The 15,795-nt window shown below is 38.2% G+C and overlaps 1 protein-coding gene across 4 annotated transcripts in view; it reads right to left on the bottom strand.

Moving 5' to 3' along the window:
- The window catches only part of LMBRD1 (LMBR1 domain containing 1), a 90,698-nt gene that overhangs the window by 17,191 nt on the left and 57,712 nt on the right, over positions 1-15,795 (bottom strand). For 3 of the 4 annotated variants that reach the window (XM_020785835.3, XM_020785834.3, XM_073000092.2), the window contains exons 12-14: positions 14,287-14,391; positions 11,727-11,876; positions 10,742-10,820 (exon numbers count right to left, since the gene is read on the bottom strand). In XM_020785835.3, coding sequence (XP_020641494.2) covers positions 10,742-10,820; positions 11,727-11,876; positions 14,287-14,391 — 334 coding nt within the window. Of the gene's footprint in view, positions 1-10,741; positions 10,853-11,726; positions 11,877-14,286; positions 14,392-15,795 lie in introns of all 4 variants that reach the window. The other variant, XR_013542048.1, reaches the window with a different exon arrangement.

The following is a 15,795-nucleotide window of genomic DNA, read 5'->3' as shown; positions in this document are numbered from 1 at the left end:
ATAATCCAATAATTCGATTATAAATTTGGTGCTGTGCCTGTATGAATGCCACTAATGGCCAACCACACCATTTTATACTGTGCTCAAATATAAGATTGGCCCACGTCTAAAATTAAATTTCAGCATGTCATCTCAAGTAATGTATACTTCTGCATCCACTTCAACCAGACATGCATGGAAATGAGAATACCGACATCAGTATACAAGAAAGTTGCGCAGAAAATTTGCCTATTAAAACTCAGTTCAGTTCAGCTGATTTGAAAAATTCATCGTGCTTGCATTTGGGCTTATATTGGGAATGAGAAAGCCAAGGTTTTTGCATTGGTTTTGAGGATATCATCTTTGTAACTATCCATTTATATTGATCTGTGTCTCATTAGGAAATGTGCAATGAATGGGCAATTTCTCCCTCTGCTCCCTTTGTAACACTTCTCTTTGTCTCTCTGTGTCAGTTGTTGCAAGGTTGCATTTAGGATTCTGATTAGAGCTGGGGGTTTCATATTCATCTCCCATCACAGCTGGATGGCCTGATTAAACACACACACCCAGCAATCAGGTGTCTACTTACAGCTTAGAGTGTGGTGTGCACTGCTGGCCAATCAGCAGTTTTGTGGAGAGGCTTGTTATCACACCCTCTTGCTGGACTGGCTAGCAGCACAGGGAGGCACAGAAGCCTCAGCCAGGCTACTTCTGCAATTGGCACAGAAAGAATAATGGCAGTGTGTGCCACATTATAAGCTGTAAGTGGATGCCTGGTCCATCTGTGATGGCGGGCTTTGTATTCGTCTCACCCAGGAGACGAATATGGATTCCCCATCGCTAACTCTGATGTTATTTCTGCCACCTCTTTTGCTTCTCATCTTCCCTTAACTATTTTATGCATTCATCACTTAACCATCTAGACTTTTGTCCCCTTTCTTGACTAAAGGAATTACCTTTTCGCATACTTCCCTGATCAAATCTCTGGTTTGAATCTAAAGTTTTCTGGTTCACGGTCAACTGAGTTTAATAATGCAAATATGTTCTTGATATGACCTTTAAATTAATCAGAAATGTTATTTACATCATATATATTTTGGCACTATGATTCTTCCTATGTTCTTCAACTTTATATTTTTAATATTAGCAATTCATGGTCAGGGACACAATCTGCTTCTGGTCTTGTTTAGGCAGACAGAGGACAGTTTCTCCTTCTATTACTTCTGATTTGATTTTTATATTGGCTACACGGTGATGTTTATATATGAAGTAAATTGTTCAGTTGCCCAAAGCATGTATTTGCAAAAAACAGGTTGTTGACTTCACAGAATTATGTGAATCCTTCTCCAGCTTCATTTCTGACTCCTAGGCCAAATTCTTTAACAATGCTTGGTATGTCTCTATTTCCTACTTATACATTTTAGTCATCTATGAAACACCTGGGAGTCCTATCTTCCAATACTATCTCTAGTTTCATTGTGTTGTCCCATCACAGCATTTTCAAGGTAAGAAATACTCAGAAGTAATTTAGCGTGGCTTGCTGTCCAGTGGTAACAAGAATTAACTTGAGTATTATTGCAACTTGCTGTGAAAGGCCCTTCATCTGTGTCATCTTTTACTATTTTTGCTTCCCAGAAGCTGCTCTTTAGGAGTTTCTCTGTCCCAATCACTACTGGAACTATCTACTCTCTTCTGCTTGTAACAGAGACTAGCATCCTGATGGTACTGCTCTCAGCATCTTTGGCATGCTCAGACCTCACCATATTAAGGTATTCATCCAAGGAAGAGATTATTATATTTATGATTCTGGGTCTTCAGATCAAGTAAATAGTCTGAGAGTTTCTCCCAGATGTTATCACAATAATAGTTTGAATTCCAGGGTAGAAATTTTTTTGAGAATGCTTATTTTACTACTATTATGGTATTATTCTATGCTTTTTTATGCTTGTTTATATGCATTTACATTAGATGTCAAATACTATGGTCTAATCTGTGCTCTTCTACACAGCCTGATTGGCTACAAAGCAATAAAGTATGTATTGTATGTACTTATGATTCTGATTTATGATTATATCATATTTATGAGACTGATTAAAATCAAACTCAAGAGATCTTGTAGATCTGCAGCAGAACCAATTGAGTACTGTTTGAAGATGTACAACCACACTCATACCAAACAAAATAGAATATGGAACAAAAAATTCCATATTATAGATTAAAATTCTACTGCAGAACCTGCTAAAAGCCTTGGAGTTATTAAAAAATATAACAGAAAAATTGTAGCGCAGATATCTGTGCTTGAAATTCTGAGAATGGAATCTTTAAAATTGGGGAAAACAGGACACTCATAAGGGAAGCTACTGAGGTTGTAGAACTTACTGAGAAATTAAAATTAAGAAATAACCAGATACAGATGGTCAGTCAAGAGAACATAAAGAGTTCATAAGAAAATGAGTACTCCTCTAATCCCATGAAAGGACTGGAAATCAGCACTAGTTTTTACTCTCATACATTGCAGTGGGACATTTTAGACCTACAATGCACTCTTGGCCTGTATCATGCAAACTAAAATAGACAAACAAGACAAGTCTTTTTTCAACACAAATTTTACCCAGCTGTTACTCAACATGCCTTGTCTAGCATGTAAGCAGTGAAGTACTTGCACTTCTCTGTTATAACCTTCTTCATATGGGAAGTGACATGGCTGCAGAAAGTTCCCGCTTTCACTCTTACTGTCTATGTGACCAAGACCCCTACAAAATCTTGAATATTTAAAGATTCTTCAAGTGAACAGAATGATAGGTATCTTGTTTGTCATGTGGGCTAGGTGCTCCCCTGTTCATGTTTTAAATAAAGGACGGCAAATAATGCCTGTAACAGTTTTCTTGTTCCAAGCTAAAAAGGACTGGGACAACAACTAGATAGATTCTTTGGGTCAGCCACTGTAATATACTTGGACCACAAATGGCCCTATGGCATTCTTGGGAAGCCACATTGCAGCAAATCATGCATTTGTTGCCAACAGGTTGACCCTTTATGGGGAGACTGCAAATTCCTTCTTTGCCAACAAGGAACAGCCTGAATGTTACAAATGTTTTTATTCTAAGCAATAGGATTTCAGTCAATGTACATTTTTTTCGCCTAATAGATAGAATGAGGGTTAAAATAGCATACTAGAAATTACAATCTAGTTAGCTTTTCCAGGAACACTAAGAGAAATCATGAAACGTAAATTTATCATGTATATGAAAGAACGTATCATACTGGGAAAGAATGAATACTTCAATAACCAGTCAGGCCACTTTGAGAACTAATATATAAGGAAATATTTGGAAAGTATTTGTGCTTGGATTTCAAAAACTCACTTTAAAGTATCCTTCAAAGGCTCCTGAGTAAGTATATTTCAAGACAGCTATAACAATGAACCACCATATGGACTGACATCTGGACATAAAGTTTACAAAGCAGAAATCAAAGGACAGTTCACAGCAGAGTGGTGCAAACAGAAACCCCATAAAGAGGTACACTGGAATCAGAGGCTGGAATCCTACTAAGATTCTTAAGTTACCAAAAACTGCTGCTAATGAACAAGTTGTTGCTCACATTCTTGGTCATGTGACTTGAAATGTGACCATAAACATGAGTGGCAACTTGTTAATTAGCAACAATTTGCCACCATGATTTACAAAATTACACTTAACACTGGCATAAATGCCCTATAGGGTACTAGCCGCTGCTTTTTAACTTTTTCGCAAGTGAACTAAGATTTAGGGAAGAAAAGTCAGACCAGCTAGGTCTGCTGATAAAATTAAATTGATCGGTATGGTACAAAAATGAAACGTTGCAAAACCAGAGAATGGGCAACAGAATGGCAAACTGAACTCAGAGTAAGCATAAAGTAGTGCACTTTGTGACAAAGAATGTTTGTTTAGGGGACGTGATGGCGCTGTGGGTTAAACCATAGAAGCCTCTGTGCTGCAAGGTCAAAAGACCAGCAGTCGTAAGATCGAATCCACATGATGGAGTGAGCTCCTGTCGCTTGTCCCAGCTCCTGCCAACCTAGCTGTTCAAAAGCATGTAAATGCGGGTAGATAAATAGGTACCAACACGGTGGGAAGGTAACAGCATTCTGTGTCTAGTTGAGCTGGCCATGTGACCACATAAACTGTCTATGGACAAAACACTGGCTCTACGGCTTGGAACTGGGGATGAGCACCACGCCCTAGAGTTCGACACGACTGGACTAAATGTCAAAGGGAACTTTTACCTTTACATTACAAGCGGCAGTGAATTGTTAGGAAAGAATATTGGGGCTTGAATGGATAGCTTAATGTAAAGGTCAACATAGTAAACAACTACTGTGAAAAAGTAAATTCCATTTTAAGGGCCATTAGGAACAGGCTCAAAACTAAAACCACCACTTGTACCTTTTAGCCAAAATTCTCCTCCATAACTTAGGCTGCACAGGGAGAATGACATCACTGAAGCAGCAGACTGCTAGTAATTAGAGTCCCTACTCCAATGCCTTTTTGTGCACAAATCAGGTGACCTAGGGCATGACTCATAATCTTCAATTAACAGCTGCTAATTAGAGTCCCCACTAGGATTCCTAGTCATGCATGAAGTGACTCAACTTGACGACAATTAGGAACTATATGTAAAACTGCAGTGAGGACTCAAATTAGCATTGATCTTCCATTGCAGTGATGTCATTTCTCCTATGATGATCTAAGTTACACAAGAAGAGCCATGTGTGAAAAAACTAAGTACACCTTATGATTCAATAGCTTGCAAAACCACCTTTAACTTGAAGTAATCATTTTCTGTATGACTTTATCAGTCTCTCACATTGTTGAGGAATTCTGGATCACTCTTCTTTACAACCTTTCTTCAGTTCATTAAAGTTTGTGGGCATTTGTTTATGCACAGCTCTCTGAAGGTCCCGCCACAACATTTTAATCAGGTCTGGACTCAGCCACTGCAACATCTTGATTCTTTTCTTTTTCAACCATTCTGTTGTAGATTTGCTGGCGTGCTTGGGATCACTGGCCTGCTGCGTGACCCTGTCAGTTCTGGATTTTAATAGGATTATGTGGCAGGAAATGTATAATTTAAATGGGATGCCAAAGTTTTGCCCTAAGCTTTGAGCAGTCCTTTTAAAAATGTGCATCAGAGATGTGCCTTAAAATTGAAAGTATTATTGAAAAACTGCAGCTGGGAACAAAACTAAAATACAACCAATTTGTTTTGGTACACAGAGTACTAATAAGATAGCAGTAGTAAATCCACTGAGTTTCATGAAAATAAACAATGGTGCTTACGTTATGTGGACAATAACAGAAAAAACACGGAGTGCTGTTTATTTTGCTATGAGTTACGTTTGTCTAAAATGTTGATTAACAAAATAGATATGGAAACTTGTATTGAGAATAACCACATATCGTACAGAAGAATGCATTATTGAACAGTGTAAAAGGAGGGGGACAAAGGTGAATGTTAGTTTAAGTAAGTGCTTCTAGATAAGCAAGTAGAAAAGAAAAAAGTGCCATTTGTTTTATAAGCCTTTAGCTTCATAACAAATAATTAATGATGCCTTAATTTAGTGTGGTAACAATGAGGAGTATGAACTCATATAATATTCTGTAGTATTTATGAATGAAACATTATAAATGTAAATGCATGTAACAATAATTCAGGATGTACTGCTCAAATATGGTATTAAGGAAGTACCCCAAGTAGGGGCATTTTCCTGACTACAAGCTGCCATGGCTAGAAGCTACCTCAACGTATTGTTTCCCGGCTGTTAGATATCTCGTACCCAAGGGAACCCGATTCTTTGAAGGTTCATGTTCCTGAGAGAGTTAAAAGTTCTGCATCACAATGTTTTGACTTAACTCGAAACATCACATTTATGGAACATCTTAAAGAAAATATCTCTGAAAGCCAGAGGTAATCAAACAGAGAACATCTTCCAAGAACCACAGCCACCTGCGTTTTGCAAACAAGTGGGAAGATGCATATGGACCGCACTTGGCCAGGAGATAGCCATGGGAATAACATAGATAAAGGCTGCTAAAGGCTGGCATGAACTTTTCTCTTTTAGAGAAAATAGTTTTCTGTTTGTTAATAACATGCTTAGAACTAAGTAATGCTTTTTGATTTTGCACATTTTTACATTTAAAAGTTTAAATACTTTTTCATGCCTGTCAATGAAAATTATATGTTTTGTATTATTTTGTTCCCAAGAACTTTCACATGTTACAAAGATGTATTATCTGCCTTTGTAGGCTATGAGCTCCTGTGTTTTAATGTATTTAATGTATTTGATTCAAACATGACTGAGTTCTTGTCTGGGTTTTGCAGCTATAAGTTTACAACTGAAATGTATTTTCTGACTTAAGTATTTGTTTAACAAAGCTAAAGTTCAACTTTTATGGATTTTAAAGCATTTTAAACCTATTATTTTGCATGTCTGTATGACTTTTGGAATTCAGCATATGTGCCTACGGTTTTCCTTCATAACTGTAAGATTGTTTTGGAGAGATTTCTGATTTGCTACTTTTAAGCATGGAAACTATAAAGGATGTAAATAAAAAGAAGATGCATTGAATTAACAAGTTCTGGAGTGGCCTGACGTGGTGGCGCTGCAGGCTAATCTGCAGAAGCCTGTGCTGCGGGGTCAGAAGACCAAGCAGTCATAAGATCGAATCCACGCGACGGAGTGAGCGCCCGTTGCTTGTCCCAGCTCCCGCCAACCTAGCGGTTCGAAAGCATGCAAATGCAAGTAGATCAATAGGGACCACCTCGGTGGGAAGGTAACGGCATTTCGTGTCTAAGTCGCACTGGGCATGTGACCACGGAAGAGTGTCTTTGGACAAAACGCTGCCTCTATGGCTTGGAAACGGGGATGAGCACCGCCCCCTAGAGTCGAACACGACTGGACAAAAATTGGCAAGGGGAACCTTTACCTTTACCTTTGGAGTGGCCTGGAGTTATTGCAACAATGAAGAAACTTATAATGAGATACCCAGATGACTTTACAAACAGCTTGTGACTGATTATTTGGTTTTGTTCTGGTATTAATACTGTACTGGAATAATGGCAGCTATGACAAATCATAGAATCTGTTTTCTTTATCTGGGAGGTGCATAAATCTTATAGGACTCCTAGGGGAGTCAGTAATCCAAATCAGGACCTGACATTCTAATTCAGGCCAAGCTTTGGTGTCAAACAGATGACTTCTCATTTGATTCTAGAAAACAGAGGGGTTCATGGTCGATTCAATGACTGCAAGGTGCTCAGGTCCTGTGGCTGCAAAACAAGCCTAAATCATCACCACCACCATGCTTGACATGTAGTATGAAGTGTCTGTGTTGATATGCTTTTTGGTTTTCATCAACTGTGGAGCTGTGCATTATGGCCAAAGATCTCTACTTTGTCCAAAGGATATTGTTCCAGAAGTCTTGTGGCTTGTCCAGATGCAACTTTGCAAACCTAAGCCATTCTGTGTATTCACAAAGGCTTTCACGGCCGGGATCTAATGGTTGTTGTGGGTTTTTCGGGCTTCTTGGCCGTGTTCTCAAGGTGGTTTTTCCTAACGTTTCACCAGTCTCTGTGGCCGGCATCTTCAGAGGACAGCAAACAAGACAAGAGCACAGTTTGCTGTCCTCTGAAGATGCCGGCCACAGAGACTGGCGAAACGTTAGGAAAAACCACCTTGAAAACACGGCCAAGAAGCCTAAAAAACCCACAACAACCTAAGCCATTCTATCACATTCTTTTTTTTAGAGAGAAGAGACTTTCTCCTGGCAACCCTTCCAAACCAATCATACTTGTTCAGTCTTTTTCTAATTATACTGTCATGAACCTTGACATTTATCATGCTGAGGCCTGTAGAGTCTGAGATGTAACTCTTGAGTTTTTGGCAATTTCTCTGAGCATTGCACAATCTCACATTGGGGTGAATTTACCTGGATGTCCACCTCTGGGAAGACTGGCAACTGTCTTGAATGTTTCCCACTTGTGAATAATCTTCCTCACTGTAGAATAATATACTTTAAATTGTTTGGAAATAGCCTTATAACCCTTCCCAGATTGATGGGCAGCAACAATTGCTTCTCTATGACCATTGCTAATAGGTTTTCTCCTTGTCATTGTGTTAACACACACCTGAATACTCCAGACCAGCAAACTGCTAAAACTTTGGCTTTTATAGAGGTGGTGCCACTTACTGATGAGTTCAAAGAGGGTGTACTTTCTTTTTCACATGACTGTAATCATGGTTTGAATACTACATAAGGTTCTGGCTATTTCAGAAAACATGCTGTAGAGCTGCAAAAAGTAATAAAAGGGGATTCAAAAAGTATCAGAGGATTGGAAAAGTTCTATGTTGAAAAATCACAATGCTAGTCTTAATAGGAAAGTATGGGGAGATGAAGATATAATATCTTACAAGGGATGGAGAAAGTATGGGGATATATGTTTCTCCTATTTTTTATAAAACCAGAACTCAACTAATTCAATAAAATGGAATGATTGGAGAGTCAGGACAGACAAAAGTATTTCTTCACACAACAAACAGTAAATGATGTAATCACAGAATCATAAAAAAAATGAAGTTGGAAGGGGCCTACAAGGCCATCAAGTCCAACCCCCTGCTCAGTGCAGGAATACAATCAAAGCATATCTGCCAGGTGATTATCTAAGTTTTTCTTGAATGCCTCCAGTGTTGGAGCACTCACCAACTCCCGAGGTCACTGGTTCCACTGTCGTACTGCTCCAATAGTTAGGAAGTTTTTCCTGATATTCAACTACATGGATTACCACAAGATGATGTGATGGCCAACTTAGATGCCTTTACAGGGGAAATAATGGAGGGTATAGGAATGAATGCCTGCTAATCATGAGATCTATGTGCTTCTGCATACCAGCTGCTGGGGAGCACTTAAGAGACAGCTATATTCCATAATGAGTTTGAGTTGAAAACAGGGGAACTAGGACATGGGGCTAGAAAAATTTTAGTCTGATCCAGCTGAGCTTTTCATATGTTCTAAAAATATATCTTTAAAATTTCAGTTTCCATAACAACATCCCTCACTCAGGCATGCCGTTATTAACTTTTCTAAAGAAACTGAATCTCAAGTGCAGTCGTGTCAGCAGTGCCTTTATTTCCAACACCTTTCTGACAGTAAACAAGTAGTTCAACATAAACTTTGTATCTAAAACAGGAACATTAACAGATGGTAAATAAAGTGCCACTGGGTTCCTAAAATATATGGCAGAACAGAATAATGACCATGTTTAAGAAAAAAAATACAAGCTTCACAAATAGGTACAGCCAAACCAATTCATACAAGTGGATCAGAGTGTCAGCTCCTATATTAAATACTCCTTTCATGGCAGTCATGTTTTATTCTTTCTCAAAAGCTGATAGAAAAGTCAGAAATTATCTAGTTAATTGTCAAAAAAATCCCTTGTATTCTAAGATGTATACATAGAAGAGGCATAGATGTTAAATATAGCTCAATCCTACACATTCACTTTGAAGCAGTCCCATTGACTTCAAATGTGCTTAGCTATGCAGCCAGTTTCATTGTATCAAACCTTTTTACATAAGAACTTTTAACTGATATTTCAGGCAACCTGGACCATTAACAGGCATATCATTTCTGAAGAGAAGATAGGAGGTCTACCAAAGTCCAATCCTGGCTAAACTTTTCTTCAAAACACCTGCTTCTGATTAGACTGGAGAACACAAAGATTTTTGGACCACTAGATGGCAACAAAATTACAAGCAACCCAGCTGCAAGACAGAATACTGTACAAGCAAAACTTCCCAAACTGATAAAGTGCCAGACATCTTTAAATCCTTCTCTCGAATTCCCTGGTTTAAAGGGACAAACTCTGAAATCTCAAAACTGTAAATAGAAGCACAGTGGCAGTTTAGGTGTTGTCACTGTTCTAAGAGAAAAGAAGAAGTCAACATAAAAAAAGACAAATAGTGAAATGTTAAGACAATTCTACTTTTGGTCCTTTTCTTATAAGCTTGTTCTCATGTCTTTATGTAAGAGAGAACCTTAAGAGAACAAGCTGTTAACTTAAGATTCCCGGTCTTATTCCACACATTTAGTACACTGCCCTCAAATTAATTACGACGGGTCAGAGTTCCTATCAGGATACATCTACATGAGAAGAATCAACTGTTTGCATAATTGTAACACATTCTGCAATATTACAGAAATTATCATTTGACAAAAGAAGAGCTTCTGTGATATTTTGTAAATCTGCATGTGTACTAAGAACAAACTCCATGCTTGATCTTAGAACATTTTTACAGGCAAGGATTTTAATTATTTTAAAACACATCTTGAATATTCAAAAGGATCAGAAAGATAATATCAATTTGAGAAGACCAGCCAACCCACCTGTGCAGTAAAACAGAGATAGTTTGCACACCCTAAAGTTATGTCTTTATTTCTTGGAAAACCAAATGAAGGTTTCATTTGGCTTCTGACATACAGCCAGTGTCTCATAAACAAATTAAATAGGGAACAAAATAATTCAACTTACAAATACAAGCTAAACTTGGACATTTGGAACCTACTGTTAGTAAGATGATAGTTTTGAAATATATTTAAAGTACTTTTCTCTAAAAGGCCTAAATATTCAAATATTTATTGTATAGCAAGTAAAACCTCTGCAGTTTTAAAAATGTTCTGTAAGTAGTTTACTTTTTTATCCATTGAGCATGAATTTGTCTTACCTTCAGGGGCATCTGCATCACAGACTTTAGGCACCCAGGTTGTCATGTTTGCCAGATGTCCATCAATTGTCACATTGTTCTGCATGAAAATATATTCACTATAGATCATTCCTATAACAGTTAGAATATCAATGATATAAAAGACATAATTTATATTATTTTAGCACAACAGATCACAAGAAGTCTCCTAGTCTCCTTAACACAAGCTTTCAGAAACCAAAACCTACTTCCACAACTACAGGAATCCAAATACATGTCCCAAATATTTACATACATCCCTATTACAAGATAAACATACATAAAGATACATCAAAAGGTAGCAGAAAATCCAGTCCCGAATAGGTCTGGGGCAAGCAATGCCATCCCTCCCTGGCTCCCAGAAGGTGCCTGTCCTGCAAATAAAGGGTGGTTTCTAGACCATCAGGTTATATGAGATTAATAAAAATCCAAAAGCAAATCGTTGTGAGTCAGAAATGATAAATGAATACAATTAGCTGTGTCAGGGTAGAAATCTCTGCTTATTCCTATAACCAGGCAGAACAGAATAAAGTATTTAAAAAATAGGTATTTCAACAGGCCATACAATTCAATTTTTTTTTTGAGGCCGAATTTGGGATGCCTTCTTGCTTTGACTCTGGTACAAATTACTAAACCAGATTGCTCTATTTACTTTTCGCATTATACTTGGCATGAATTCAGCATACAGTAAGCAAAGCGTATCTTCAGAACGGGCTCAAATTTTAGCTCAATTTAATTCATTTAAAAAAAAAAATAGCCAAAGGGAAATTGGTGGATTATATGCTCAGTTGAACAGCAATCGGGAGCCATACTCAAGAAGTTTGATTCCAAGTTCTCTTCTGTCCAGATATTCCATAGGCATGTTAGGGATATCCCTCAAAGTGCCCTTGTATTGTGACATGGTGTGGTGCATCTTCCTACTTTGAAATATTTTACATTTTACATCCACACACATCAAAACTCTTACCGGAACTAGATACTTTTGGCTTCCGTACATAACATACTGAGGAGCCAAGCTGTAGATCATATAGCTGGTATGAAGAACAATCAACAGTAGTATCATGCAAAGAAAGAGAAGTGCTTGTGGCCGAGTCCTCCCCCGTCTGATCTTGTACAACTGAAAGCAAAATTTTTGAATATGAACATTTAAAACCAAATCTTTGAACTGATACCACTTACTAAAATACACTACTTTTCCAAGACACAAAGGTGTTTAAGAGCCTTCAAGAACAAAAGTACATAGTGTACTAATTATCTTCACATTATATATCGCCCTCCATGCCTCATATTTAACTTGCCTAAATATGTAGTTTTATCATTCATATTTGTTTCTTATATAGTATCGTCAGGAGCCTTAGATCAAACTATTGGTCCTTTTAGTCTAGTATAGTCTACTGTGACAGTACAGTGGTGCCTCGCTTAACGGGTGCCCCGTTTAACGACGAATCTGCATTGCGATTTTTCCCCATAGGCCCCATTTTCCCCCAGCTGACCGGCAGGGGCTTCAGAAGGACCGCGGGGGAGGTCTCCACCGCGGTCCCTCCAAAGCTCCCACCAGTCAGCTGGGGGAAAAAGCTGGCGGGTGCTTTGGAAGGAGCGCAGGGGAGCCCTCCCCCGCGCTCCTTCCCAAGCGCCCCCCGGTCAGCTGGGGGAAAATGCCGGCGGGGGCTTCGGGAGGACCGCAGGGGAGCCCTCCCCTGCGATCCTCCCAAAGGCCCCGTTTTCGCACAGCTGATCGGCGGTTCCAAAATGGCCACCGCGTCAAGAAAATGGCCGCCCGCAGCGTTTTCGCGCTGATTCCTCGCTTACCGAGGCGGCGAAAATGGCGGCCCTATGGAGGATTCCTGCTTAGCGGTGAGTTTACCCCCCATAGGAACGCATTAAACAGAGTTTAATGCGTTCCTATGGGGTTTTTCTTTCCATATAGCGATGTTTCCGGATAGCAATGTTTTTCCTGGAATGGATTAACGTCGCTATGCGGGGCACCACTGTATTTCTGTAGAATCTGAGACAGAGGTCTTATCTCCTGCAACCTATAGGATACATTTTAACAGGGTACACCGGGGACTGTGTCTGAGACCTTTAGCATAGAAAAGGACATGCTGTACTCTATCACTGATCAACGGTTCTTTTGCTGTGCTTTACAGAGCAGTGTCAGCCAAAGAAGTCCCTAGTTCATGGCACCTCTAATGAGGCATAGCAAAGACAGGTGAAGCACATGGGGTAGATGGCAATGGGAGGCAAGGCACTATATAGTTTGATATGCTACAGTTACAGATGAGAACTAATGCTCCTCTCCATGTTTTCTCAAGAAGCCATTAAACTGAAGAGCCCTCAAAGGTCTAAGTTTACAAAAGGGTAAATTAGCCACTAAAACAGATCTGGTAAGTGGCTATTTAGACTTTGTTTAAAATACTCTAAACAGAGTCCAGCATTGGCTCTGTGTCACTGTCCCACAGAGTTCATGTGATCAACAATCATCTTCCCAATATAAAGTCAAAATCCCTTCTCAGAATTTGATCTTGTAATTCAACTTTGAAATGGCTATCATAACAATAAGATTGTCTTAGCTGTCTTTCAGTTCAGGCTAAACATAGCCATCCTCTTTAACCCTCCCCCCCAAAGAACTTGGTATCCAGGCCATTCTGTATGTATGTCAGTTTAAAGGCAGAGTAAGGGATTTCACATGAGTGTTCAGGGAGGGAGTTTCACGCTGAAGAGCAGAATAAAATACTGCTAAGAAACATTTGAGGTAATCAGTAAATATATATTTTGTCCTGATGTCTGGCTATTGAGACAGGTTTATCCCAAAATCTAAATTATTTAAGAAATGGATGCTGCAAGTAATTTATCTATTCAAGCAATATCTGATGAGTGCAAAATTCTACAAATTTGCCATGGGCAACCAGCTTCAATATAAGTATAACCATACACTGTTAATAATTCTCAAGGAAGAGGGAGAAGACATAAAAATCAGAGATGACCTGAAGAAACACACAGTGGTGAGTGCCAAGATGGCAGAAAAAAGCTAAAGATCCAATGTTTTATCAATAACTGAAAGAAACAACAAACTTTTTTAGGTTATAAAAACAGAAAATCAGTTATGGGGATGAACTACAATATATACATTAAAATATGAAGTACCTCAAATGAATAATACGACTCAATAAAATGCATCACGGGAAACTGCTTCTTTACATTAATATCAAATCAATATCTGCCTTTTTGAAATCAAGCACTACAAACATGGAAAAACTGGCCATGCACATGTGACAGGATGGGCATTAGCAGTCCATAGCAAGGGACAAACAGTCACAGATATATGTTCCAGAAAACATTCTGCACATGTTGCCTTCACAAAAAGCAGCATGCTGTTACAGTTTATGAATTAAGTAAGTATATATTCTGTTCAGTGAAATTTGAGCAAAGTACACTGCTTTGTGTATCCCTCCATATATTGTTTTGGTTCTGCAATCCATTCAATTTCCAGTAATTAGGTTAAGATTACATACAAGAGTAGCACTTACCCTTATCCAGAAGAACCATATACCCATGTTTCGAATTCCTGCCATTGAGGTAAAGATGAAGTACATGATAATAATAGTAATGAGGATATAATCAAGAGGGAAGACCTAATATTTGAGAAAAACATTTTAAAAATTAGACAAAAAGTTCTGTTATAGCAAAAAATGACATTCTACGCTCACAATAAAATGATACGTATTTTAAGTTTCTTCCATTCACTGCATGTGAAAGGGTAAAGGCAAAAATATTTAAGATTACAATACACTAAACATTTAAGAAGTTTAGCTAAGCCATCAAAATATATGTTTCAAAACAAAAATGTTTCAGAATTTGTGAATACATCGAAGAAGCAATAAAGTGTTTACCAAAAACAAACAAAAAAAACCCCCAAACTACCCCATTTGTTTCTTTACAACTGAAGCTCTATTGGGCGTAGATTAAAAAAACTGTCCAGAGATGTTTTAAAGCCCTTAGAGAGCCATCTGTTTTAACTAGGCCACCAAGATTCTGTGCACTTGATTTATACAAACTTCACAGCCAGGGGAGAGTATTATTTATAATAGCTACATGCAGCTTTTCAGTATAAAATATTAAAGGCCAATAATAAAAGGAAAAGTTAAAAACCAAATCAAAACATCAATATACTTAATACAATTAAGAGATGCCCGGATCAAATCTATGAAAGAGTAAGCAGTACATAATCCACACAGAGTCTGAAGACTAAAACAATATTAAAATGATTCATAAAATATAAAGGAAGTTCCCTAAAGAGAACATTTCACAAGAAGGGCACTGCTACAAAGAAGGCCATTTCTGATCAACCTACAGCAACCTTGGAAAGAGTAGGAGCTTGGTAAAGGCTTTAATAAAAACATATGCTGTTGCGGGAGCAAGCGATGCTTCAGAAAACCTCGCCCCAAGCCACACGAGATTAAAACCAGCACTTTCACATTTGTTCATAAACAAAGTGGAACCTAGTTAGACTAAAAAACATGCTGCAAATTCAAGTCACATGTCTGGCTGCTGGATTCTGGAAATGCTGAAGTTTGAACAACATACAGTCCTGTGTGCAACATATTGCAAAATGTTTGCATTGAGTTAGATACAACAATGGAGTGGAAGTCCAGGAGTCGACAGGCTTCCATAGCTAGTTCAGTAACCTAAACTTGTAAAAGGTATTTTGTGCCTTGGTTGCTACTTGCTCATGCAAAACCAAAGACAGGTCACACATATTCCAGTTTTGACTTATTTGGGAGAGGATTTAGTATTAAACAAGCTGAATATTTGCTGAAATATCTGACAGAATTTTTGTTTGAACTTGCTTTCACATTTAAAAAAATCAAGAATAAATAAAATAAATCAATCCAGTGCTTTTTCAGACCCTCATTCAGTTTGGACTCAGGCTAATGTTATCAACATCAGGGGGAAGGGGATGGAATTAATGTTAAGATTTCTTAACAAATACCCACAGTCCATATATTCATAAATTTCTATTGTCAGAATTCCTTACA

This window comes from Pogona vitticeps, chromosome 1 (assembly GCF_051106095.1).
Source record: "Pogona vitticeps strain Pit_001003342236 chromosome 1, PviZW2.1, whole genome shotgun sequence".
NCBI classification, from domain to species: Eukaryota; Metazoa; Chordata; class Lepidosauria; order Squamata; family Agamidae; genus Pogona; species Pogona vitticeps.
The sequence above is the reverse complement of the archived record's forward strand: the minus strand, read 5'-3'. Positions and strand labels throughout refer to the sequence as shown.